At 36.0% G+C, this 27,631-nt stretch overlaps 2 protein-coding genes across 3 annotated transcripts in view; one reads left to right on the forward strand and one right to left on the reverse strand.

The window, feature by feature from the left end:
• LOC121329136 (voltage-dependent calcium channel subunit alpha-2/delta-3-like) overlaps positions 1–27,631 on the forward strand; it is a 141,985-nt gene that overhangs the window by 112,071 nt on the left and 2,283 nt on the right. The window contains exons 28-35 of the mRNA XM_041274516.1: positions 9,134–9,195; positions 9,672–9,716; positions 9,850–9,912; positions 11,014–11,084; positions 13,633–13,708; positions 13,878–13,930; positions 15,319–15,374; positions 18,452–18,557. Of these exons, the coding sequence (XP_041130450.1) occupies positions 9,134–9,195; positions 9,672–9,716; positions 9,850–9,912; positions 11,014–11,084; positions 13,633–13,708; positions 13,878–13,930; positions 15,319–15,374; positions 18,452–18,557 (532 nt within the window). The remainder of the gene's footprint in view (positions 1–9,133; positions 9,196–9,671; positions 9,717–9,849; positions 9,913–11,013; positions 11,085–13,632; positions 13,709–13,877; positions 13,931–15,318; positions 15,375–18,451; positions 18,558–27,631) is intronic.
• LOC121329134 (leucine-rich repeat and transmembrane domain-containing protein 1-like) lies at positions 729–27,631 on the reverse strand. 2 transcript variants are annotated; one of them, XM_041274514.1, is made up of 3 exons: positions 26,973–27,631; positions 3,081–3,677; positions 729–1,194 (listed from the first exon to the last, which is right to left on the reverse strand). In XM_041274514.1, the coding sequence occupies exons 1-3, from the start codon at positions 27,040–27,042 to the stop codon at positions 749–751; spliced, it is 1,113 nt and encodes a 370-aa protein (XP_041130448.1). In that variant the 5' UTR covers positions 27,043–27,631; the 3' UTR covers positions 729–748. The 2 variants fall into 2 exon arrangements, with proteins under 2 accessions (XP_041130448.1, XP_041130449.1); XM_041274515.1 differs by lacking the exon at positions 26,973–27,631 and adding an exon at positions 5,707–6,089.

Genomic DNA, 27,631 nt, shown 5'->3' on the forward strand with positions numbered 1-27,631 from the left:
AATGTAGATTGTTCTCAAGGTCAAAACATGACGATCTTGGTAGCATATTGTGGACTGTACTTCATCTTGCATATACTGTCAAAGCTACGTTTGTGAGATTCGAGATATTGTGGAAAATATCGTATTTCATTACCTCAATATAATTTGTTAGTCGTCTAATAAATTATATTGAGGTAATTTATTTAGATACTGCAGGGATGGAAATAAGACTCCTATTGCATAGCAGTTTCACCCAATTCGATGTCTTAATATGTGCTTGATTAGCCACAGTGAACAGGCGTGTCTTATTAAACTTACAGCAAAACCAGGAATGGATCAAACTGCTATGCAATGGGAGCCTTGTTTCCACCTCTCTACTGGCTGGATCATCAATGAGAGCATGAAAATCTAAACAGTGGCATACATTAGAGACACGAAACGATGAACAAATTGATTGTTTCTGTCCAATGGAGATCTATGCATGATACTACCATTCCTTATGTTAGTATGTAAACAAAAGCAAAGGTACATTTTATATAGTAACTTTTAATCTTTCTCTATATATATATATATATATATATATATATATATATATATATATATATATATATATATATATATATATATATATATAATTGTATTTACATGCAGTTGGTATGAACGGTCTGTAAAATAAAATGCTAAAGTACTACCAGGTGAAGTTATTGACAGTCTGTAAATGCTGTGTTTTTTTTTTTTTTTTAAATATATACAGTATAAAAAGCAATAGTTATACAAGAGACCGATCCAATGGTTCCTTTTCCTCTGGGCACCCCTGCTCAGTAGTTGCTGCCAAATGGTCCACTTTCTTGCGATCTCTGTGATATTTCGCCATAACCGCTGCGTAAGCACATCCATACACAGCAGCAGCCAGCATCATCAGGCTTACGATTCCACAGACCACAGCAGTTATCACGACCGTAGCGATGGCATGGCGGAGACTGACTGGCCGCGGACGCTGTTTCGGGTCACAATCCGGGACACTCTCTTCGGCCTGCTGGTCGTGCGTGTGAGAGTGGGAACTCTTGGGCTCGGGGTCCGTGTGTTGGATGTTGGAGAACGGGTAGTTGTAGTTTGTAGAGGGGCAGGTCTGGAACATTTCATAGGGGACTTTGCGAAGGTCTGTCCCCTCCAGATCTTCAGGCTGCAGGCAACGGATTTCGTCAATTATTCCCCCTGTGAAAAAAAAACGAAATAAATGGCAAATGCTAAATAACATGTAGGGTTATTGTATGACTCCTTGTACACTAGGACAGTTTGTGACAGTTCAGTCTTTTCACATTGCAGTGCATTCTGGTACGTTTTGCCTGTCTCCGGTACCTTTCACAGAATAACTACACTCACCAGAATGTGTGTGTTGAAAAGCCTGAACTGTCCATCTGTACATGGAGTCATATGGTAACCCTAAATAAATGTATGTATATATTAACAAAATATCATATAAGTATTTCACAAAAATCACTGTAAATTGGAAGTAAATGCTGTTTAAATAATGTCCTTTATGGGCAGGAATATTTAGTGTGATTTTTTTTTTTTTTTTTTAATGTTAATCATATATAATGTAAGTTGCTTACAGCAAACTAATATGGTAGAATTATAAAAAGCATTTTCACTCCTCCAACACCAACCATTACAAAGGCAGCACAAGTGAAAGCTTTGTTACTTTTTTTAACACTGAAATGCATGCTAAGATTTTAGGAGCAGTCCCTAATGGTAAAGAGTATTTAAAGTATAAATTAAACTTTTATTGCAGAGTTAAATAAGCTTCTCAGGACGTAGCGCTTTGCCAACTTTCTCAGTGGGAAGGCTGTCAGCTGAAACTGGTACAGTTACTGGTAATGAGTGAAGAGAGAACAGCTGGTCAACAGGTGCTCCCTGTGAATTATCAGTATAACAAAAACACCATTTAGAGATATTCCAGAGCTGAAGGAAGCCATTGCACCCTGCTGCTGATAGAGGGAGTCGCAGGGGTTGCACTGGCTGTGCTATACGACAACTGACAAGGTGAGCAAGACTCGAAAGTGCCTCTTTTCGTTGGCTGAGACTTTGCTATTCCAAGTTGTTAACTCTGGCATCTGGTTTATTTCAGTCACACACAGAAATGCAATATAGCAGTAAAAAAAATACTTTGGGGGTGGAAAAAAAAACACTTTGGAAAAGAAAAAGGCACAAAGTAAATGAGGTCACTACATATATTAAGAAGATGATATATTTCACCTACGTGGAGATTCTGGCTGAGCTGAAGCTATAAAAACGACCCCGTCTGAGTGGGTGAAGGATTAGATAAGGATTTTGCTTGAATATACTTTTGTATCGCATGATGTTATCATTATTATTCCTACAGTCGGCAGAGCATAGCAATAGCAATGGTATGATCCACATCTGCCCATGCAGCCTGTCCTACAGTCAATATGTTACTAAAAATAGACGTGAAGAAACCAGATTTACTAAGTTTGTATGTCTACCATTTACAACTTCTAGTTTTTGAAAAGCACATGTAGTGCGTCTGCCAATCGTATTTCTTCGCTCTTAGATTATAGTAGCTATGATCAGTTGACAATTAACTCAAGCTTTGGTGGTGTGCTTGATTACAATTACTAATGTGCATCCTGGTTTGGCACACAGTACTGCAGCTCCCAATATTTTAGGCAGAGAAGGCATCTGCCCTATATATAGGACACTTACTGCTGTTCATGAAAATATTACTTGAAATAAACTTTATCACAGCTTTAAGCCAAATGGCAATTAGTATGTTTTTTGACATGCAGCCCATTTTTGGAAAGCAGCCCCATTTTCAGAATTGATAGTCCCTTTTTTGCAATCGATAGCCCTGTTTTTGGTAGCCCTTTATACTATTGTACATGAAAATATTACTTCTTAAAAAAGACGCTACCACTGCCTCCTGTATCTGTCTGTATCTGTTTTTAAGATCTGTCCGTGATGGTGCAATAATTGGCCTGGCAGAACACAGTGTGTCCAAGTTATTAATTGTGTATTTCCACAGCTGTTCCAGTGTACTTAATGTGACTTTTAATCATGTTAGAACTGAAGACAATACAAACCTTTGAACAGGAACCTCTCCAGCCAGAGCTTGAGTCCAATTACCTGACAGTCACATGTCCAGGGATTGCTGTGTAAAAACAAGGCCTGCAGTTTGGAGAGGGGCTCCAGTAGCGTTCTCTCCAGCCTCTGCAGCCCGTTGTGACGGACTGAAAGCCTTGTGAGGTTTTTGAAGTCGTCCGCCAGGTTCCCAGGCAGGCTTGCTATACTGTTAAAGGACAAATTCAGTTCGGAGAGACTGTTCGTGGGGCTGAACAGTTTGCTGTCAATATCCCTGATAGAGTTGTTTGCAAGATTCAGAACCAGCAGGCTGTGCAGTCCTTGAAAAGAGCTTGTGGATAAGATGGAAATGCTGTTGTTTGACAAGTCCAAAACCTGCAGCGAGGATGTCTCCTTGAAGGCCCAGGGGTGGACAGCATGGATCTGGTTGTTCTGTAGGTACAGTTCCTGAGTGTCAGGCTGCAGCCTGGCTGGGATATCGGTAAGTCCTTGCCCCCTGCAGTCTACTGTTTTAGTTTTTAGGTTGCACGTGCACTCTTTCGGGCATCCACAGGCCTGGTGTATCAACAATATGCCAATCAGGGCCAAAATGAGTTCACCTGTGTAGAAAGAGGAGACACGTTAGGTGGTATTTTAATTGTAATAGTGTATTAAAAATCTGGTCCCTAGCACAAGCCTTAAAAAATAAATAAATAAAAAAAACAGTACCTGTAGTTACCCATGTTCAGTAAAGACCATAAGACATTTCAAGCACATGTGTTGATACTTCAAGAGATAAGGAGATTAAAAGCTGATAATAATAATATAATAATGTGCTACTTTAATGCTGATGTATTTCTATGCCATTTTTTAGCCAATTAGTATGTTTAAGGAATCGATAGCCCGTTTTTGGAAATGAGCCGTTTTTGAAACTAGCCCTGTTTTGTATTACTATTATCAATGTATTACAACTTTATTTGTAAGCAGAGCTGTATTTATTTTTCTTGTCTGAATTAGTGAGCTTTTCTGGAAGCTACCTGATAGCAGACTTCTATTTTAAAATTGTGCCACTAAAGCATAGGGATACCCAAGTGTTACATTTCAGGTCAACCTTCAAAGGGGTCTGCTGATAAGGTCACCTATTTATTGTGTGAGGATCCGAAACGAAAGCAAGTTTTCTTTCTCTGCATGTTGTGTTTCTTTCATTGACCTTCAAGCAATCTTTGTCCAGAGTTCCAGCGCATTTCATGACAGCACAACCAGTGACAGACTGAATCACAGGACAGTGTGGAGTAATTAAGTCTCTTTGCTTTGTTTTTATCCTGGCTCTCAGCAAGATTCCAGATGAGATCATGATGTTCTCTTTAGTTAAACCTTTACAGTATATCAAAATGTATACCATGTGATTTAAATAATATGGAGAATATAAAGGGCGTAAAAATCACCCCAGTCAATAATATCAGATAATCCTTGCATGTCAACATTCCGGTGCATAGAACAAATGGCACAATTCTAGAATTAAAAGAACATCACTTGATACTGTATGTTTAATGGCATTCCTGAGTATCATCTTCATTTTGTGATTTCAAATTGTAATTTCAGGTTAATGTGTCATGTGTACCTACGTAGCCTCACTTCTCATTCAAACAGCACCAGGTGAAATGTATTAATAAAAGTATATAATAAAAGACACCCTATGCAGAATTATTTACTTACATCAGAAACAGCATAGCTTGGCATTAAAAGATCTAAATATAATATGCCCAGACTCAGTGACGGGTCCTTGGATGCTGTTTTTTTTAAATTTTGGAATAGTCTTCCAAGCATTGTTTAAGAATATGATCTTGCCGCCTCTTGTGAAAACATCTGTGCAGCGTAATTACTAAAATGATGAATGGGGTGAGCAGGGCGCGGGCTGATATTTAATACTTATATAACCTTGAAAGAATTGTCAACTGTCCAGTATTTATGTTCTCAGTTCTGGCGAAAGATTGGAGTTAGTTTAATAAATTGCTTTTCCTTTCCTTTAAAAACATCTCCAAGCTGTTTTGATAATCAGCACATTTATTAAAGGAACGTTTCTACAAATCTATACATACAATACATAATACTTATTAACCCTTAATATCCATTTAATATTGTTCCACAGACTGTAGCATATGCTCTAATTTAATACTGGAATCCTGCGTTCATGTTCAATAATTAAATTGTGTTGCGATTGAGTCTTCCTGCAAAGTAGTTTCTAAATATTTTCAAGAGCATTGTATATCAAGTGGCTGCTTTTAAAAGCTAGGTAACTTGTGTTGAGTAAATCTGTGATAAGGAATTCTGCATATGTAAGTAACATGACTCCACTGAGCACAACAGAATATTTCATTTAATTTGTAATGCAACGCAAATACCATTTAGAACTTCGAAACTGTTACAAGTGAGGCAATCATTTCTAAATCCACTTGCAGAGTTTTAAAAATCAGGCCCTTGGTAAATAATTGGATGTGGAGGACAAACTGTGTGTGTGTGTGTCTATATATATATATATATATATATATATATATAGATATATATATAGGGCTGTATATATAGGGCTGTAAATCAGGCAAGTGTCTCTATCACAGCATACTACAATAATACAATATCTATCAGTCCTACCTGTCATTGCTGGCAGATGGTGTTTTCCTGTGTGAAGCTATACAAATCTGATCTGCTACTGTTTCATGTGAAACATTCAAAACTGCACGCACCAAAACAATGTTTTCCAGAGCATCTTCAAATATTAGACCCAGTCCTCCAGCTTAATCCACCAGAACAATTCGGAGTGCACTGCAGGCGTCAGAAGTGACCCCATTTGGGCTGGTAACTTTGGTGTTCACGATTCCTGTGTTGTACCGACCTTTTTGTGAATATCTCTTTCTCTCTCTCTCTCTCACTATTCAACAGACCACGCAGTGACTCTTTGTCAGCTTGCACTGACAGCTGTGCCTTGCAAATCAAACCCTAACAGCTTTAAAAATCTGAAATTCATGGGACAAAAATAAAGCTACCAATGGAAATCCACCGTAGTTGTACTTAAGCACGCTGTGTCAAACCTTGTAAGGTCAGATGACACTGCACATGGATCCCAGAGAACCCAGGCTGTGATTGGTGGCAGTGGGCTGTGTGATATTACTAAGAGTAGGGTGGCTTTTTGATGGCATGGTTTTGACATTGCACTTGTTTGCCCTTCTTGGGGGCTTTCTGTCTTCTCATCCAAACGCATTGGCTTTACTGCTGGGATTATAATACATAGGTGAGAGCAGCTGGTGCCTTCTTTCACGTAATGTCATTTTGATGGAAATGCTTAAATGGTATTACTTTTAATTAGCTACTATTTGCACAACTCTCCCAGTAACACAGGCGTCTCTGAGTGAAAGTTTGCCTCCAGTGTGTTACACATTCTCACCGCTCTTATTTACCTGCCCACAGATCTAAATTTTGTCAAGTTTATTCATCGTAGTGGGAACATGTAGATGTAACTAACAAGAGATACCAATACATTTCTATTTTGTTTTGAGAATAGTGTACCAACAAGCTTTTACAAAATGAACAAAAACCCCCCACACTCTGGGACCTCGAGCGAGGAAACATATTCACTTTACGGCTTTACACAAATACCAAAAATGGAGAAGTCACCAGTATCAGATATTTTGAATTAGATTATCAGATTATTTAATGAATGGATTAGGAAAAGAAAACTAGATCTTACTCATATCTCTAGTGGCTACAGTATTATGTAACTCTAGTAACATAGAGCAAGTCATTATCACAAATGTCACTTTTTTCCATGTCTGTTCATCTGCTTAAATTATTTACAGTACTTTTGTTGTTTACCGATACTTTATTAATTCTTAAACAAGAATGGGTGTACATGGAAGTATAACCTTTACACCCTCACAGTGATTCCACAGTTAATAGAGGTATATGTAGAAGCCAGTATTGAAACATTCAATTTTAATCTAGAAAGCACTTCAAAAGTAATTCCCAAGACACCAGGCTGTTCCTCTAGGATGCACTGGAACAGCGTGGTGCTTTACTGCCTTGTTCTTGTATAACCCCAGGATCCACCTCACTGTATTAGTTTCTAAACCTTAAAGGCAAAACAAGTATTATCTTTGAATAACCTTGCACAGATGAGCTATTATAAAATCGTCTTACCTCATGCTTAAAATATACACTATTGTACAGTTCAACATTTTGTATGTTTCATTGATCCGATTTCCAATTATTTTTTTTTATTAATTCATTAGAAAGTTACAACTGCATTTGCTGTAGCCATTATGCCATCGTTTCTTCAAATCTATTGTAAATTCCATCATATCCAGTCAGGCATGCAGTGAATAACCAGTTGCATAACCGTTTGCGTGAAGTCGTCTGTGGGGTGTACAAATTAAAAGGAAAAAGGAATTTCGTAGGTCTGCTGCTTTGTTTCCAGTGTAATAACCTCAGAGGATTTCTTAAGAAACTCTGAGTCTTGGGTGAGTGTGAAAGGGAACCTTTCTTTATTCTTTACAGTTCAAGTATTGTTCACCTCAGTGACTCTGAAATGCCGTAGCTACTGGATATTGAAAAAAAAAAATGTATCTGTAAAATTTAAGTAGACCGCAGATTCAATGCTACTTCCCCCTAAATGTTTATTTGAAAGTAATGTAATTGTTTTCAGTAAAGATATCCCAGGAAATAAATGTAACATCTATGGTGTAAGTATGTGTAGAGAAATACACACACACATACACACACACACACATAATCCCTTCCTGTTATTGTTGTTACTATTACATTATAATCACATGGAACAAAACTGTAATCTGCAGGCTAGGATTATCATTGTTAATCCATTTTCCATCTAATGAAAAGCATATCAAAAACAGTGAGTCATCGAGTGTTTTTTTTTTTTTTTATACATTTCATTAAGATTAATATTATTACACATTTTAAAGGATTACAGACCAGGAGAATAAGTGCACCAATGCAAGTTGTTATTTGCAATCCCACTCCTAGTTCTCTTTTGTGCATGGTGTTGATTTACAGCTTCAGTTAGAATGCTTCTGCTGCTGTCTAATTCATTGAATGCCATAGCTTCGAGTGTCTGGACTCTCGATTGACAAGCCATTCCAATGGGGCTGCACCTGTCCTGTCCTGTGGCTAAAACTGGACCCCACAACAGTGAATGCCAGAGATAGTATGCCAGCATATCTCTTATATAATGCATTTACATCAAACAGAAATGAAATACAGTAACCCTATGCGAAAAAACATAAATAAAATGAAAATATAAAAGTGGCCAGGTTTGATCATTCTCACAAGAAACGTGTTTCTGAGGAACATGGATACATTTTCTGTATTACTGTTCTGAGTTGGGATACTCCACTGAACTCCAGGATTAATTTTCTCCGCAGTGCAAATTAATCCTTGGGGATTATCCTATTTTTCTATGCGTACACAGGCATTAGATTGTGGCCACATTTGTAAACCATGTGTTGGTTTATTGTGTTGTGACCTCAGTATGATAATGTCAAGGCTGGCAGTAAAGTAACAATGTGTTCCATGGAATTCAATAAAAAAAAAAATATATATATATATATATATATATATATATATATATATATATATATATATATATATATATAAAAATGTGTAGGCAAATTATCTAGATCGTAGCAGTTCCCCACTCGTAATCAAGTAAGAGTCAAGGCTGGGCTAGTTTGGACACGCCCAAAAATGAGACCCTCTTTGACTTGGCAAATGTCTATGTGATGGAACTTAATGCATAGAAGTGGCTATCAAATATTAAAGGCTTCTGCTTGCTGCATTGGTTCCTACAGCATATCTATTTTCCTGAAACCAGATGCACACACCTTCAAGTGCAGCATGGATTCCACTTTCTCTCATCAATAATCTTGTGCATTTCCTACACAACTGTGTTTACAGGGAAAAATACATACTTAGATGAATGTATTGTATCCTTGTCGATTTAATTGGGTCTGTATGATACATTGTAATACTGTGGATAAGATGTCTAATTGTGTGCCATCTGTAATAGCTGTAGGTATCCAGATGAAACTGGATTTTTTCCAAAGGAAGTTTTGGACTGCCAGCAGACAGGTGAGTTTCAGTGTTTCAGTGCTAGATTGTTATTACCATAACCCCCATCCATACCTTTAACCTGTGTTGGTAGCACTTCATTTTGGTTTTCCATTAGTTCTTTTTTGTTTTTCTTTAGCCAGAACTAATCTATGAAAACACTTTAAAAATATGTTTTTAATTTCTATACTGTGTGTACTGGATCACTTATGTCGGCTTGAAAGTTGCTGTTTTAAAAAAAGTTTCATGACTACACAGTAAATTCCCATTATCTTGGGTCGACATCTACCACAGGATGGCTCTTCTCAGAGTCTGATCAGCTGAGATAATCCATCAGGTTTATATGGTAATTGTGATAACTAAGTTGTTACAAAGCAATGAAGTCGTTTTCAATGGAACTCGACAAAGAGGTCCTTGATGTCATTCTATACAGTAACTAGTCAAGCAAACCTACAGTTCAGTACTCCCCTGGTAACTGTGTTATTGGTGTATTACAGTGTGCAGCACTTGATGGAAAGTGTCCTACAAGCTGTGATGATGATGTAAGTACACCACTTTAGGTACCGTATGTACTTCCTTATAGTTTAAAGAAGTGATCTTGCTTTTAGGGTACACTTTTGCAATAAACAGTAATACTTTAAACTGTGTGTGTGTGTTTTTTTTTTATGTATTTAGAATATCAGCTGTTACCTCATAGACAACAATGGGTTCATTTTGGTTTCTGAAGACTTCTCTCAGGTAAGGGTCAGACAGTTTTATTAATAATAGAAATTATCAGCACAATGTAATTATTTTTGAGAATATAATCAACTTCTGAAAAGAGAGTGAAATAGATAGGTCTCTCTCCCTCTCCCTCTCTCTCCCTAGTGAGAAACAGCAAACCCCAAATACAGAGTACATGTCAAGCTATTTTAAGGCTTTGAACATCTCATAATCTGCTGTGCAGTACTCTTTATTGTGGATCATGGGTTCTGTCATCACTTGGAGCAATAGTATTTAAAGCCATATGTGTCATTGTGCGTCTGTCGTTCATGCAGAAAGGTGATCTGTATGATGAGTATTGAACCTTTCATTCATATTTAGAAAGATACATTATAGGAACAGTGTTCAGGGGCTCACCACTACAATACAATAGATCCCCATTTCTTTTGATATTGAAACCTAGCAATCCCATGCTGTGGCTGGGTGTGAACAGCAACAAGCTGGTTTAGCAAACCCAGAATCACTGGTTTGATTCCAGTCTCTCCAACCTGGATATTCGTTTACAAATGGTAAATGTATTGTTCCTCTGATCACTTCATTACCCTTCCACATCCCACCCAAAGGTTACATAATATATCTATGCTTCTGTGGCCAAGCCTAGAGCAAACAGCATGACATAAATAGTAGTCTTTACTATTTACAATTAATACTTTAATTAAAAAATGTGTTCGTTTTGATGCATTTGTATTAAAAGCAAGGCAACCTTTTTTCTTGTTGTACTATTCTCATTTGACAGAGTAAGCTCATGGTTGGGTGAGCTTTTTCTTTGTTATTCACGCTCATCCCAACTACGATTTCATTTGGTTTTGTTTAAATTATGAAATTCATTATTACATTATTTTAAAGTCAGTGGTGTAAGACTCCCATCTGTTCATTTCCTCAGATTTATTATTCCACTAACCTGTCTTGACTGTTAAGTCCTCTCTGATTTTTGTACGCAAGACCCCTCTAAACCTTATCTGTGTAAGTGTCAAAGCTGCTCTCATCAGACCTTAGGCTTTGTCACTTTTTATTTGTCGCACAGCACTGACATGCTTGCCTACACTTCTGCTTGAATCTCTGTATGTTCTACCCTAGACTGGGATATTCTTTGGTGAGGTGGAAGGAGCTGTAATGAGCAAATTGTTACAAATGGGCTCCTTTAAACGGTAAGTAAAACAGTAGCTCATATCAAAGCACAAACAGAAAGTCTAGTTTAGCACACGGCACAGCACAGACTATAACCTTGGGAGAAAATGAGTACAGTGGCGTAGGGCAAAGACCCCCCCACCTTTGAGATAAAGTCAATTCAATTGTTTACTTCTCCTGTTGAACCCCAGCACTAATACAACAAATGGAGTAGCAGTTATTTTCAGACACATTTGACCTCCAACATCAATGAAATTCTAAGTTTAAGGTAGATTTGAATTTTACTTAACAAAGAACTATACTGGTGTACAAAAGAAATGCAACACTCGGGTCTAATGGATTTAATCATTTTTTTTAAAACATAGATATAAAAAAAAATCACGGCAAGACCTTGACATTGTTTTCTTGAAGTCGTGCCATTGTAATCCTAGCATTATGTAGTCTTGCACTGTCATGCTGGAAAATTGACTCTTCCGGATTGGCTTGCAGGAATGGAAAAACTGTTGCCTCAAGGACTTTGTGAATGTATCACTGAGCAGTCAGGTTGCCCTCAATCTGCACTAAAGGCGTTCTTATGTTAAAGTTGATTCCTCCCAACATCACCATACTTCCACCACCCCACTGGTTGGCTTGAACAATGGAACAGTCGGCATAACTGTCCTGGGCCGGGGTGGTGACCCTCTGCCTTCCAGGACGTGGCCTGTCCCTCACAGAGCCGGTTTCCTGGTTTCTCTGGACTAGTCTGCTGATTGTTGAAGCAGAACATTTCATTCTCCGGGCAACTTCCCTCAGAGACAGGCCGCCTTCAATCATGCCGATAGCAGTCAGGCAATCTTCATTACTCAAGTAGGGTATGGTCGTATCTTTCACTGTTCTTGCGTTAATTAAAATCATGTCTTTTTTTAAAGACTGTTTATACAGAGTATTAATTGACTAATTTTGGCAATTTTAACTCAACTCAAGTGCCAAACGCTGAGCACCTGGTTTATGAAATCATTTGACTTGAGTTCAGTATTTTGTTATCTAAAGGAACAATACTACACAATAAACAAACCTATCTGCTCACTATTTCAAATGTAAATAACATGATGTATGTGCCCAATGAGCGATTGATGTAAAAGTGACTGTTGTGTTTTCATTGTGCATCAGTATATTAACAGGACTAAGGAAGCTTCACAGCTAGCCAACACGAATGCAGTTTACAGGATTATGTTATGTACTCTATCAATGCAGCACAGCATAGTACTGCTGATTCTGAAGACTCAGTGGGGGATTCAATTAAAATGTTATTATCCGTGCTGGAATGTTATGTTATCTTGTCGAAATGCAATTTTCTTTTACTTCAATTAAATTACCTTTCAAAGGATCAATGGGGATAGGCTTTCCATGAATAATGTTTTAATTGAATCAGAAATAATGGAACATGGCCCCCACTCTGCTACTGTTAATGAAACACGCCTTTCATTCCCCGCTAGTTGTGAACTTCATGGTTCGCTGCATACAGCATGTTGAACTGCAGTCCAGAAAGCATGGTTTTGAACAGGATACATTTTTAAGTAGAATTTTGTTCTGTTTAAACATCCTGTTATGTTTTTGTTTCAATGCATGCTTTTGGCTACCTGCTAGACTCACAGCTGGATTAATGAACATTACCTTAAAATGATTTATTTTATTAAGTAATCGTCTGACCACATCATGGATTCACATAGGGATAAAAGCAAAAACACATAAAAAAAAAAATCTAAATAAACTTTTCCTGCCAAACCACAAAGCTATGTGGATGAGTAAATCTGTTGCCTTAAAATGTATGTGCTCATGAACACCGTGCACCATCTAATCAATAATCAATAATAAATTAGGGTTAATAGTTTTAACTTTATAGCTTGTCACCCCGTTGCACACCATAACAGTAAGTCAGAATAGTCAATGTTTTTTTAATATATACCATAAAATTGCTACTATGCTGCATTGAAAAAAAAAAAAAAAGAAGCATCTGCTACAAAAGGATTGCTGTATATCCCGGTAGCTCTTCTTTTCTGAGTGCAGGCTATTGTTCCATAAAACAAAACAAGGAGTTTGCTGCATTTTAGGCCTGCTTTTCAGTCACGTATGTGAACACGCAAAGGTGCCTTAAAAACGCAAATGTGAACGGGGTTGCAGAGTTTAATATGGGACAGCCCTGGGTCACACTATGGTGACCCGTCCGCTCATAACAAGAGGATCTGAAGCCTGTCTTGTTTCCATGGGTCCGCTCGGGTGATTTGTGGTGGAAACAGTTGTACATGGGTTATTCTGGGGTGTGGAAACAAGACACATGAGCCAAAAGAGCTTCTGTTAGTCATTATTATGTCTCTTGTTCCCTTGAATCACAAGCTATTTATTAGGCAGTTATACTTAAAATGAATAACTTAAATACATAATCATAATACTTTAGAGCTCATATAAGTGTTGAAGGGATATGTAGTTAATTTGTAGAGCTTTGGCATACTTGTCCCTACATTGTATGTAGAGTACCAGGGGCTCTAGTACAGTATTTGCTAAATGTTGTTTTTTTGTTTTTTTACCTAGAGTAACCCTTTACGATTACCAAGCCATCTGTAAAATATATGCTGAAAGTAGTGACAGTGCACACAGCTTATTGGATGTAAGTATTCTTTTACAACAATAAATGCATTTAATCCACGGATTAGATAGTGGAAATTAACCCTATGAATGGTATGTCCTTATTATACCAGTTTGACTTTGGTACACAATCTTATTTTCTAATCCTTTACAAGTGTAAAGCGTTCTAATGAAATTCACTTTTCTTTTAGCCCTATTTTGCCGCCTTTGCTGCAGTTAAGTGGATACTGACTGAGCTTGTCATGTAAGTAAATTGGAATTATCAGACACTATTTCTTCTGTGCTTTGTTTCCTCATTGGTTTTGTACGTTTTTGTTTAGAAGATCTTTTTTTAAGCATTGAAGACGTTTCCAGCTTTTCAAGACTAATAATAACCTTATGAGTCCATTTAGCAGTGCTCTAGCAGGCTGTGACACAAACTGAGCCTACTAGTGTGGTTACAGTACCATATAAAGAGCTTTTCCTTATGGGTGGTCTGATGTCAAAGTCAAATTGTTGAAGATTTATAGTCATCCCAAAGCTTTTCTATATTCTCTGTAGATTGCCAGTATATTCCAAATGCATCCCTAACTAGCCCTGTACTGAGGGGTGTGGCTTTACAGTCATTTATCATTTAAAACAGTAAATACAATCAGACAAATGACACACGCACGTTCTGACGATTTCACACCCATGCCCAAAGGCTTTTCATTTGAAAGTAAATTAAATATGCACATTACGGCGGTTCTACTTTATTTTGCCAGACAAAGTTCTGTAATCACACACATGTCAAATCAACAGCACAGTAACCAGACACTTTTGGGAAACAGAACAAAAAGGGTCTATTGGTGCATCTCCTCAGAAACATGAACAAAGTTTAAATGAGGCAGCCACACCTAGTTGACTATCTGCACTACACATCAAACTGATATGAATTTGTTCCTCTTTGCTTAAAGACGCTTCACATCTGTAGAAATAGAGGGACAACTAATATTAAAATATATGCCTGTGATGCAGAATAATGGGACACCCTGCATAGTAAATGCGATTCTGTGTCTTTCTTCCATGACATAGTGTCTATCTTTAATAATTACAGTGGTCCATGAGAAGGACTGCTCCAGCCAGTTCCTTATGTAATTGCTGCTAGGAAAATACAGTATGAAAGAAATGGTTTGAACATGGTCCTGGGTTTGTTTTGGGTATGTATATATATCTATTATATATATATATATATATATATATATATATATATATATATATATATATATATATATATGTGTGTGTGTGTGTGTGTGTGTGTGTGTGTGTGTTTAAACAGAATGTGTTAAAGGTAATCAGAGAATGCCCGATTTTACATTTATTAATGTAAAGGTAGATTTCCATAAGTCCCATTTAAATACTTATTATTATTATTTTTTATTTTTTTTTTGGTAAATCTGATGCAGACACATTTAATTATCTTGTTGGAAGGGACTGGTTAGAATTAGAAGAAATGACTGGCATGTGCTTGTTTTATATAAATACTTATGAGGCTTTAAGGAAGGACCACCAGAGATTCCCACTAAAAGAAATAAACTCATAAAAAGCAGTAACTTTTTTTTTCAAGCTTGGCTATACTGTAATGAAAGTCTTTTTAATGGATTTGTTTTTTAGATTTTTGGTGGAATTCAATCTGTACAGTTGGTGGTATTCTGACCTTACAGTAAAAGGTGAGTTTATTTTATTTTAAATGAATACTATTAGTAACAGACGTGCATGTTTGTGTGCTGGGAATAATTTATTTTCAACGGTGCGGCACAAACAGTAAGGTGGCTCCACTAACGGTTGTGGATCTGTTCTTCTGCAGACTTACAGAATTGTAAATCTTTGTTATTGGAGTTAGATAAGGTAACGCCAGTTATTCATGCGATATTATATTGGACAGACTAATGTGACGTTCGTTTTTTTTTAAAGAAATTGAAGTGAAGTGAAGAAAGTCATTCAAGAAAGAATGTTTGTGTTCCTACAAATCATGTGAGTCAGTGATCAGGTTATGAGAAGTGCAAATTATAATTTGATTACATACAATGTTAATAAATTGCTTAATCTACGTTCCTAATAGGCTTAAAGTACTGGGAGCTAGCAGGATAATCCCAGTAACCCTTATCCAATATGTATAACCATCACTTTGTAGACCTCACTGTTGTCTGTGGCACCCGGATACAGTTTCAGGTGTCACTCACAAATTCTGTTTAGCCTAGTTTCATAATAATGGAAATACAGTACGGTGACAATAATCCAATTGTGAAACGGAACTTAAAATGTATATAAGCCAAGGCATTTGATTACCAGACACAACAGGCAGTGCTGTCCGAGTCAGACTGAACACATCAGTTATCCCCTGGACATCTTTGAATACCACTGAACAGAAGAATTATTTCATCAGACTTTACGACACACATTGATGTAGTCATGATAGTCCTACATTTCTTCTTTACTTCATTAAAATACTTTCCATGAGGGTCCCGAGGTTGGGTTTCAGGAATAATCTATTTTTCTGATCTGCCTTATATTAGAAGTCAAGTCCTTTGTTAAATCTGGATGGGGAAGTGTGCCAGTTATTTAATCGTAAATAGTAAAACACAATCTGCTCTTAATATGCACTGTATGGCCTGTTTTAAACTATAAACCTACCAATCTACTTTTGACCAAAGCTCTCCGGATGTGAATTCAATATTCCACGCTACAAAAAACCCCAAATAAATAAAGTACCGTAATCAAAGCCATTTTTTTGGAATACTGTAGCTACACAAGACTTTAACTTACTGAACTTTATGTAGCGTAATATTTTACTATTGAAACAACAGGGATGGAAATGAGACTCCCATTGCACAGCAGTTTGATCCTTTCCTGGTTTTCCTATGAGTTTTTAATAAGGCTCACCTGAGCTTGTTACCTGCACACTGTGGCTAATCAAGCTTGTATTAAAAACCGGAACTGGTGAGATTGCAATAGGAGTCTTATTTACATCCCTGCACAAGAACAAAAAATGAAATTCACACTGCAAAAAATAGGAAATACACAATGCACATTTACCATGGTCTGGGATGTGCAGAATACAGTAAAGAAACTTTACTTTTAGATACAGTACTCAACCATTCTTTTAAAAAACAAACCTCTCTTCACTAATGTATCCAATAAACAATGGATTGAAATACAGCCGACTTCATTAGATCATTTAAATAAGATCCGCTGTGTAACAAGTTTCTGAAAACCTAAAAAGCACATGTCTCTCTTAGACTCATTAGACGTGTTCTGTGCGACTGCAATTTCAATCAATTGAACGGGATGACATTGTGTTATAATTGTAAAAATAAATATGTACAATGTGCTATGAGAGAGCGCTACAATTCATCGTCATTGTTTTAAAGATATCATTGAAATGTATAAACTGATAGATTACCATATTAAACTCCCTGTTGCTTCCATACAGGTCATGTTTGACATTTTAAAACAAAAGCAGATGGAAATAATCAATATAAAGATAATAAATATAACGTGTTCATTTTTTAATTGTTCATCCTGGTACAGGAACCTGTATTATGTGCCATAACCACAAAGCAAATATAAAAATAAAAAGTAAAGTGTTTCACAGGAATGACCACCGAACGAACACCCTGAGTAGTCTCCTGTTTTTAATTATTTTACATTATAGATTGTCATCTGGATTTAAAACACTTCCATATCTTAAACAGGTTAAAAAGTATACACTGTACAAAACTAATAGCCAACAGGTCTCTATTAATTTAAAGTGCATTGTGATTTAATTTACAAAACAGCCTACTTTTAAACCTGCATAAGCTATGAAAGAAAGAACAAAATGAGAAGGAATGAATGCATGTAATAACATTGATTTAGCACTAGATGGCAGCAGCTGTAAAGTAATAACATTATTTTTGGTCTAAAAAAAATAAAAAAAAAATCTCTTGAGGCTGCTAATGTTTACATCATCAACAACACCTATTCTTTGTTAAAATTGTATTTTATGATTATGCCTTTATGCAAAATAGTGTGACCTAATTGACAATTCTGTGTTTCCTTTAATGTGCTGGTTTTGTTGTGTTTACCCAGTAATATAGGCCACTATTGACATACCTTATTTAAAGAATGTTTTTTATGATTAAAGTTGGAGATTCATAAGACTGTTCCAGACTGTTGTGTGCTGAGTGAACGGATGCCGTATTTGCTGTAGCTCACTGTAATCAGGCGCATTGTACCGGACACATACTCAACAGCAATGGGATCAAGCGTTTGTTTCCTTTCCTGAGCAAAAAGGCCGGAGTCTGTGAGACTGTGTGGACAGATTTGTTTTTTATCTGGTTTAAAGTCTTTAGTAAGCCTGCTTTATTATATTAGGCTGTTTCAAAGCGTAGATTGTGCCATTTATTTATATTTTGTAGACAGTTAGTGGTCTCTTTCTATTTAGCAAAACTGGTGTAACGTCCATAAAGCTGTTTAGCTCACAGAGATAGCACTTAGCTTCTGTTGTCTCTCCTCAGGAATTGTAACAGCTGCACATAGTGTGTGTGTGTATATATATATATATATATATATATATATATATATATATATATATATATATATATATATATATAAAAAAACATATTATAATGAAATGATTACCTGGAACATTAAATATTTTCAATACAAACTATCTATCCTTAAGTAAATATTACTTAAGTAAAGTTACAGACTGTGTATGAGTGTGCAACTGTACTAACTGTCAATGCGTTTTGTGTACACACAGCACAGAGAGCCATGCTTGTGCCCTGCGATACAGAATACCCTGCCTTTGTGTCGGAACGGACTATAAAGGAGACCACAGGGACTTTACACTGCGGGGACTGCACAAAGTATGTAAATATTTACTTTACACACAATTATGCCTGCTTGGAAAGTTCAAACCAATAGAAAGTGTCTGTTGCAAAGCTACTCCTAATGGTGAGCAGCACCGGATCACAGTGTTCTGCAGCCGAAGGAACAGAGGGGAAGCTGTGTAGCGCTCAGCCTTGTTCAGTTCCCCACACAGGCCCCTGCACTGTACCTTTTACACTGAAGGAAGACCTCTGTGCTTTTGTGAAATATAAGGTATTTCATTCAACAAAGAGAAAATCGTAGAGCTCGTAATTTTCCCAAGCAAAAGTAAGATTGTCACAAATACGCTTCAATAGTGTTGATAAGACATTTCATCAAACTCTTTTTCACACCTATGGATAGTTTTGTTGTAATGGATTTTCATTCTCCCCAATTTAAAACTTGTATCTTCTGTATCACATTTATCTTTTATTTATTGTTTTTTTTTATTATTATTTAAGCAGCCTGATTTCCTTTTACTTTTAGGAAAATATTGATTCATAACATCTTTTAAAAAAATAGAATACAGTTCACATTATACTTTTTCTTCAAATAAAACTTAACATCAGTATTTACATTTAATTATATTTTTCAATACATTTTCAGTACATTTGTACTGTTCATGAAGAAATAGAACACTGGGTTATACAGGTAAACAAAAGTTAATAAAAAATTAAACAAAATAAATGAGACTCTTTTTGACTCATTATCTTGAGGTTTAATGATATTTCAGACCACAGTCTAAACAATGTTGTGCTGCTTTTTTTTAGTAACTGGGTAAGAATGTAAAGTTACTCAGAGCGTGCCGATGGTGTGGTCACAGCATTACTTTGTCTGGATGATCTGTTCAGCCCCAGATCTTATTAAAGCGCAAGTGTTTCGCTTGCAGCAATATTATCCTAAATCAATCATTCACACTGGAAACAAAACGAGTTGAGAGACACAGCTGTTTGGCTCTGCCAGTGCAAATGCAAGGAAATTGTCTGGAAGAGACGCTGTTCCATTATCCTTTAAGGAAATCCAGGCTGTATTCAGTGAAACCGATTGATTGATCTCAAGTATTTTGTTCGTCTATACACCGAGATCAAACGAGTAACAAATGTTATTGCTAAAGGTGTCTCACAAGTTCCACACACTTGCCCAGCAGAGACAAGTAGAATCGTAATATAGTGCTGTGAAATTAATCTCATATTAAAAGTGTCATTTAAGATTTACAAAACTTTGAAGGCATTGTGAGTGACATTCTGAATGAATGAATGAATGAAAAAAAAAATGTAGGATTTGGTTTACCTGTAGGTTTATTTTTTTAAAACATTTGAATTCTACCTTTAGTGCTTGTTTCCAGTTTATTGAAATAAGTCTTGCTTGGTAATGATTTGAATCAACTGCAATGTGTTAAATACACATATAAAAGAATAGATAATTTGGTTCATTTTCGATTCAATGTGAGCAAATTGAATACTGTAAAACTAGAACATTTTGCAGCCAAGATATGTTTGCTAATTTCGCGTTTATTAAAAATCCGCAAAATGAATGTGCCGTGAAATGTATTATTCATACATGTGCCGCACATTAAAAGAAAAAAAGCGCAAACATTTATTGCAGCAAAAATGGACCTTGAAGGCCATTAGCAAAATTCAGATGCTGTAAAAAAATCCTGTTTTACAGTAGTAAATGAATCAAAGACCAGTGCATCTATTTAAAATGATTCTCTCTCTCTCTCTCTCTCTCTCATATATATATATATATATATATATATATATATATATATATATATATATATATATAGGCACTGCTTTTTCTATCCAGCTGAAGGACATGTAGTCTGGAATATCCTGATATAAGTTTTTCTTTTATCAATTATTCACACTTGTGAACACACATGGATATGCCGGAAAAAGACTTTTGAAATTACGTTTAATACAGATTTTGTCTAAGTGTGCGTGTGTCTGTGCACACAGACATAGACAGATATTATATATATATACTATATCTATATATATATATCTATATAGATTATATATATATATATTAGACAAAAACACAGTGTTCCACAAAGGACAGAGTCTGAATCATACTGTCTGTATAATACATACCTTGATTACAGTACAAAGCAAAGTAAATGAGGACTGGGGATTCTGCAGTAGACAAGAAGACGGATTGTGCAGGTGCTGCGAGTCTGATTTAATAGAACTAATACAAATGCAAACAATGGAGATACAACACAGTACAGGAACAGATTTGAACAATCAGTCATTGTATCTGCTCTAAGATTGCCAAGAATCGGCTTCCAAATGTATTTAGGAATACCCCAAGGCGTCAATCAAGGCTGCCTTAATCTTCTGTTGCTATAAACTCAGATAAGTATGATCAGCCCTATCGGGAAGTCTGTCACATTGGAAGGAATCCGCCCAAAACAAGCACTCTTAAAAGTGAGGTGCTCATTAGGAGTGTCCTCAAGGCCCTCCCGAAAAAAAGGAAAGTGTCTGTTAGATTTAATCCCATAACCCACGTTGATTACATCCTTGTAGTATAAATTGAAAACACCGAAATACCTTAATGTGCACCAGCAAGGCTAATAGGAGGCTACCATGTTAATTACACCGGGGAGCCCAGAGATAAATCGGATCTCTCTTATTTTTTTGGATGACTTCTTTTAAACACCAGGGAAGGCATCACGTTGGCTTTTAAACAGTCATTATTCAAAGATAAAGTTCATCCTGGGTTACTGAGGCTCACTAAAAGGCTTGCTTAACCAGTATTTTGGTTTGACTGGTTTATAAAAGGCACAGTAATGAGCGGGTAAAGGGGTATAGTCATCATATAGACACGCTGGCCCTGCATCGTCATTGGCCTTTTGACTCTGGATTGCTTGCAAGGTCTGCTCACTTACCCACAGGTCAATGAAGTAGAAATGTGAAGCAGCGTCCACACTGTGTAGTAGTAGTCTAGGATTGCAGCAGTTTTATTTTAAAAAAGCAGGCGAAGCAGCCATGCTAAATGGAGTAAAGATTAGGAAATGGATTGTATATATATATATATATATATATATATATATATATATATATATAGTTGTCAGCTTTAAAGTCAAATTAATAGTTGTCTGGTTATACGCAATTACATAATGTTTTATTTGACTTTAATGAAAATAATAACTTTTCCGCTTATGACGAAATCGGGTCTATTTGAATGATATAAATAGTTGCATTCTTAACACAGACCCCTTCATTTTAACACTTGATTTCACATAATTCCTATTTGCTCCTATAGCTGAATGATTTCACATATTAAGACTTGCCCTGCCCTGACTGCTCATGATGCCAGGTTTGTGTCCTATAGTTGGTTCCTGTTCCAGTGGAGTGATAGGATGCAGAGCGAAGCTGGAATCATGGATTCCCAGCAAGAACGGGTTTCAGTTGACTTCAGCTAATTTGGACCATGTGGACTAACTCTCCAATACTGCATTATAAACAGAGAATTAATTAACGGCAACCTGACAAGCTGATGATTACTGAGTAAATATCTAGAGGAGAGCAGGAAGTGAAGTTTAAATACATCACTCAGGCCATAGCAAGTTAATCCGAAGGTTTTGAAGCTATAACCCACCACTACATACAAATTGCTTCCCACCATCTTCGTTAAACCAAACCCAAAGTCATAAATTTGGGTAAAGATGCACAGAGACGTTTGTGTCTTTGTACAGATCGCATGCATTTTCTGTGCCTAATTTATGCACTTGCATTATGGGACGTTTTACTTTGATTTAGGAAAACATGGATAGTGTGTTTCATGCTAAAAGAATGTATTCTTAATTTATAATGTTGTTGCACAGAATGGCAGATCCAATATATATAGTTTAAAACATCTTTCTTTATTGCCTGATAGAAGAGTGGATAAACACTATATCTTCATTTGCACATGTTCCTTATAATGTTGGTTGCTTTACTCCGAAAGACATTTATCATCCAATTTTTATACTCAAAATTCATTATGATTTATTAGAGTGGGACGTTGTAACTTTATGTACAGTACCGTGCTCTTAGCCAAGTTTTGACATGTTTAACTTGAAAACAACAGAAAAGAACTCCAAGTTACAGTATTTCTTTTATTGTTTAAAAAAAAATTGCAAATGCTTTATTTTTATCTTTGTAAAGTTACATGTGTTCACATACTTTAAGGACAGCTTCTGATATGATTTTTTTATTTAAATTTTTAGAAATTTTAAAACCATTTGTTTTAAATCTATGGAGTTCCAGAAGTTGCCCTGCCAAAACTTTGGAAAAAAAAACATAAACGCATTATAAAATAGATTGATTGATAGGATACTTAACATGGTATGATTATACACACAGCGATTGAAGAGGATACAGTGTAGGATATTCTAAACACGCATTAGTTGTCTGAGACATATGATTTTAGAAATACAGTGAATGTAATTCGTAAGACAAGTGTTAACGTAAACTGCGAGAACAAGAATAATCTCCAGATCCAATGAGATGGTAAGCCGTTTCCGTGCCAGTGCTGACTCTACAGACTGAAGGCTTCAGCACAGGAAGCCTGCATCTGGCCATGTAAGGAAAAATAACTTCAAAGTCGTCTGAACAGAAAAAGAGAAGAAAAGAGCAAGACATAGAACTACCAAAAAAAAATAAATCACAGTAATGTTAATTGTAATAATATTTATACCACTAATGCAAAATACAACTAATGTAGTGTAAGACGTAAGGTACAATGTTTAAATGAAGTTTGCATTAATCCCAAGCACATCTGCAAGTTTATGGCAAATTCCACTCCTGGGCTGTAGAATTACATAGATTGCATATTGGTCTCGGAACCTTTGGAAGTTTGTGAATACATTTTCGTTAGATCTAACCGATCTTGTTACATGTGTTAAACAGAGGTTCAGATTAAATAAACCGTGTTTGCATTAGGAGAATTGATTGGGATGGGGAAATGCCCTTGTTTTTAATTAAAGTTACTCTGAATTGAGTAACCAGACTTGGGAGTTAAAAGGAATTTTTTTTTTAATGTACAGTACATATAGTTGTGTATATGCACTGCATATTCTTGTCTTCGATGTCAACTTCCACTTGCAGCCATAAATTATATAACCAGAAAATATTAAAAAAACACAAATATATCCATAAACACTAGCTCACTTACTGTCTAAGTTTCAGTGATGACAATAAACTCACATCAGCCTTTCTAGGAATCAAAATCCAGATATTCCTAAAATTTAATCCGAATCTAAATTTCTTAAAATATGTTGTACCCCTTATTGCTTTAAAAAAAAAAAAAAAACTTAAGTCTAATATATATCAGTATAACAAAATCCACTCCTATTTTGACTCCTGAGCTGTAACAGTCTAAAGGTAATATAATAATATATTTAACCACTGGACCACAATGCCTCCTAAAGATAAAACATATCACTCCCTACTACATGCTGACTGGAACACAGGTATAGTATCTGCCTTGCAGAGCACATAAAAACAACATTCACAGCCTCTGGCTGTGTAGATTTTGACTTGATCAGTGTACATCAGACTACAGAGCACATTTTAAAATCAAAAACCTGAATTGGGAAATACTGACTTACTGACTTTGCAGTATGCAATTGCATTTATCAGATCCCAGAGATTAAACGTGGCATCTCAGGACTTTCCTGGTGAAATAACATGCATAAATATCATTGTTCATCTGTAAAATGTACACAAACTGGGTGATCGCAGTACGTGACTGCTTTAGCAAGGACTGTGCAGCTTTTAACTTTAAGTATACAGCTGTGCTTCTTGATTATTGTTATCTAAACTGCTTGGCAAATCTGGAATCCATTAATTTAAATAGAAACTGCCAGTTGTGAGGAATTTGTTTCATATCAGTTTGACCTACATACACACATCTCAACTGCAAGCTGCAATTATAGGCACTCGGGAATTTCAAAAAATGATAAGATTTTAAACTTTTCAGAGAAATAAAATGCTTTTCAAGTGTGTAATTGTTAACATATTAATTAAATTACATTTGCAATACCTTTCTTAACATTTTTGGAGGGTTTGGGGTTCAATCTCCTGTTTAAAATCCTTACAGAAATAAAGCACAGGCTTTAGTATCCCATACTGTTTAGAAATAGCAGTGCCTTTTGATGAGATACTGTCCCTGCACTGTGAGGGATATTATCAGCAATAATCCTATTAGATGTTGCACATTGTGAATTACTGTATCAGTAGAATTTTACTTTAGAATGCATTTCGTATTTTAACACTTTTTGATAAAGCACAGCACTAACGCCTCATAGTTTTTACAGTTGTGTGACATAACCAGAACTCGGGACTTTAACCTCCATTCCCATACCTTTTCTATATTATTCCTATCCCTGGTGTTGTATAGTCTGGTACGCTCTGTATAGGAAATGCAAGTGTTGACTACAGTTCAGCGTATAAAGTTACATTTCTGTTCTCTTTATAGTGAATAGATATTCGAAGATTACGATAATGTAAACCAGTCATTCCAGAACAATTCTAAATATCTGTCATAATGTGTGCTTGGGCTATTCAAATATTAAAAGGCTATGGATAATCAAAAGACAAGTATTAGCTTTGGTGTTTACATACTGCAGTTTTTTGTCCTTGTCTCAAGATATCAGATTTCTGAAAAGTGGAGTTTAACTACATAATTTGAGTGATACTCGAGTACTCCATTTGCCATACCGGGTCACCTCTTGAAATATATCTAAATTGTTTACAACAGCCCAGTTAAGACTGGAATATTAAATAAACATGGCTTAGTAATATAGACCTATGTACAGTATCTCCAATAAATAACTAATTTGGTGGTGGTGGTGGTGGGGGGGGGGGGGGTAGTAGTATATCCATGCTGTTTGTTTTTCAGTTTTACCAGTTATTTCTGTACAAAATCTCTAGGAGAAAAAAAAAAAAAACCTGTAAAAAGAGAAAAGCAATCCAGTGCCATCCATGTTTTTGAAGCTGTTGAAATAAGCTGTGTTTTAGGAGAAACACAAGAAAACTGTTGTCTCTACAAAAGCTGTGGTTTACTGATTAATGGTGGTTAAAAATAAATAAATAAACATCAATCAATACATTATTAAGAAAACACCCAGTTTCTAGAGAGAGTAAGGCTTGTGTTATTAATCTAAAATGAGCAATGTACATTTATTAATACTCTGTTGGAAATCTCTGAGAAGCTGACTCGGGTAACTCAAAGCCATTTAAAAATAAAATTTAAAAAACCTGTAAAACCAGAATGAAAAGTTGATGTTTCAATTATATAAAAAACAAAAAATGTACAGCAGTAGAATGAGACCTTCAGTCTATAAGCAATATCAGGCCTATGCTACACTGTATTGTAGAGTACATACACTGGGCTCCTGGGTCACAGGAAATGCTATACGTTATTACTAAGGCATATTTAGCAGAGTTTATCTCCCTCCCCTCAACCGACCTCTTTAATGTGTTCTGCTTTGTACTGTTGGATTGTTGCAGTGGCTTTTAATCCTTAGAGATGAATGCATTTTAAGGAAAGAAGATTAGAATTTCACAAAACCTTTCAGTCTGCTATGATAAAAGCCTACCGTCGAGACGATAGCTCTTGCATGCAGTAACAACCGTGATAGAAAAAGACCACTGGAGAGACAGAATGCTTTTTGGCCCCACTTAAAGCCTCTGAATCAGGTGCCAGCACATGAAAGTGCAATGAAAATGCGGTTACATTTCTTCATTTACAGTTTTGGGAGTTTTGTTCAAACATACTGTAACCCATTATTTTGAAACTGAGCATCTAACTACGTCTAAGGAAGGAAAATATTAAGAATCATCATCATTATCCCGGATCTCAGCGGCTAAATGCTGGTCTTTAATCCTTAGTAACCCATGAAATCCCATTGCCAGAAGCTAAAAGCACAAGAAACAGAAATGGAGAAATGTATTGTTATTTTTTCTCCATTACGGTTTTAGACCTTATTACTTAAATATGTTTCTTTATGTAAGGGTACATATGGTTTTTATATTGTGCCGTTATGAGAAATGCTTCTGTGTTTAATACCCAGATATTGTTTTGCTCTCTCTGGTAATTCCCAATGTAGCATTATTGTGGGATTACTGCTATTATTGTCATGTCAATGAAGATGTGGAATGTTTTTATTTATTTATTGATGTAATCCAGTGGTGGCCAGTACACCAAACACTGCGATCCATTTTGGTGGATCTCAACGGGCTCCATGATGCACCACTAATCTCTGACCAGCAATTATTCTATTAGCGAGATTTAATATAACAGTGTCCAATACGTAGGACAGCAATAATAAAACAATTCAACCACAACAACAAAAACCTAACAAATGCACAATCAAAGCCTTTTTAATATTAATCATAGGTAGACATAAAACAGAAACTTACCAGCATTTTTCATCCCAGTGTTGAAACCTGCTGTAGGCAGGGCTCTACGGTAACTTTGTTTTAGGCACATGTGCGCCTAAGTTTAAAAAAAAATAATAATTAGGCACGCTCTGAAAAATGTAGGGGCACACAAAAAATATATATATATATACAATTTTGCTTGAATTTATTGTTGAATATCTACAAATCTTTTTTTCCTTCCTTTGTTATGTAACACTACTTTTGCATCAACAAAATTTTAATGGACAACTTTTTTTTTTCCCCCAACAAATGATTTTTAACTGCCTGGTAGCATCTTCCTCAGAATGTTCTACTTGCCTGTTTATGGTAGCAGGATGGTCTGGCTGACACTTCTGGACGTATGCCTCTCTGCACATTGCGTGCCTTTTTGAAGCACTGTACTAATAATATGTTTATGTTTTGAACTTCTGGTTCCCTGTTAAAAATGCAGTCTTGCCTGCCATCAATTCCCCTACATCCTAACAAAACGTGCAAAACATGGATTTTTTGGAGGATTTTTTTAAAATCAAATTTAAGCAAGAGAAAATCTTTTAGCCAGTCTTTTGAACTTGTATGTTCTTTTGCTGCGTACTGTGAACATGCGTAACTAACATAGCCCGACTCAGAGTTCCCTGTTTGTTTTTATCTTCCGACATACC

Source organism: Polyodon spathula, chromosome 16 (assembly GCF_017654505.1).
Source record: "Polyodon spathula isolate WHYD16114869_AA chromosome 16, ASM1765450v1, whole genome shotgun sequence".
In the NCBI taxonomy this organism is placed as follows: Eukaryota; Metazoa; Chordata; class Actinopteri; order Acipenseriformes; family Polyodontidae; genus Polyodon; species Polyodon spathula.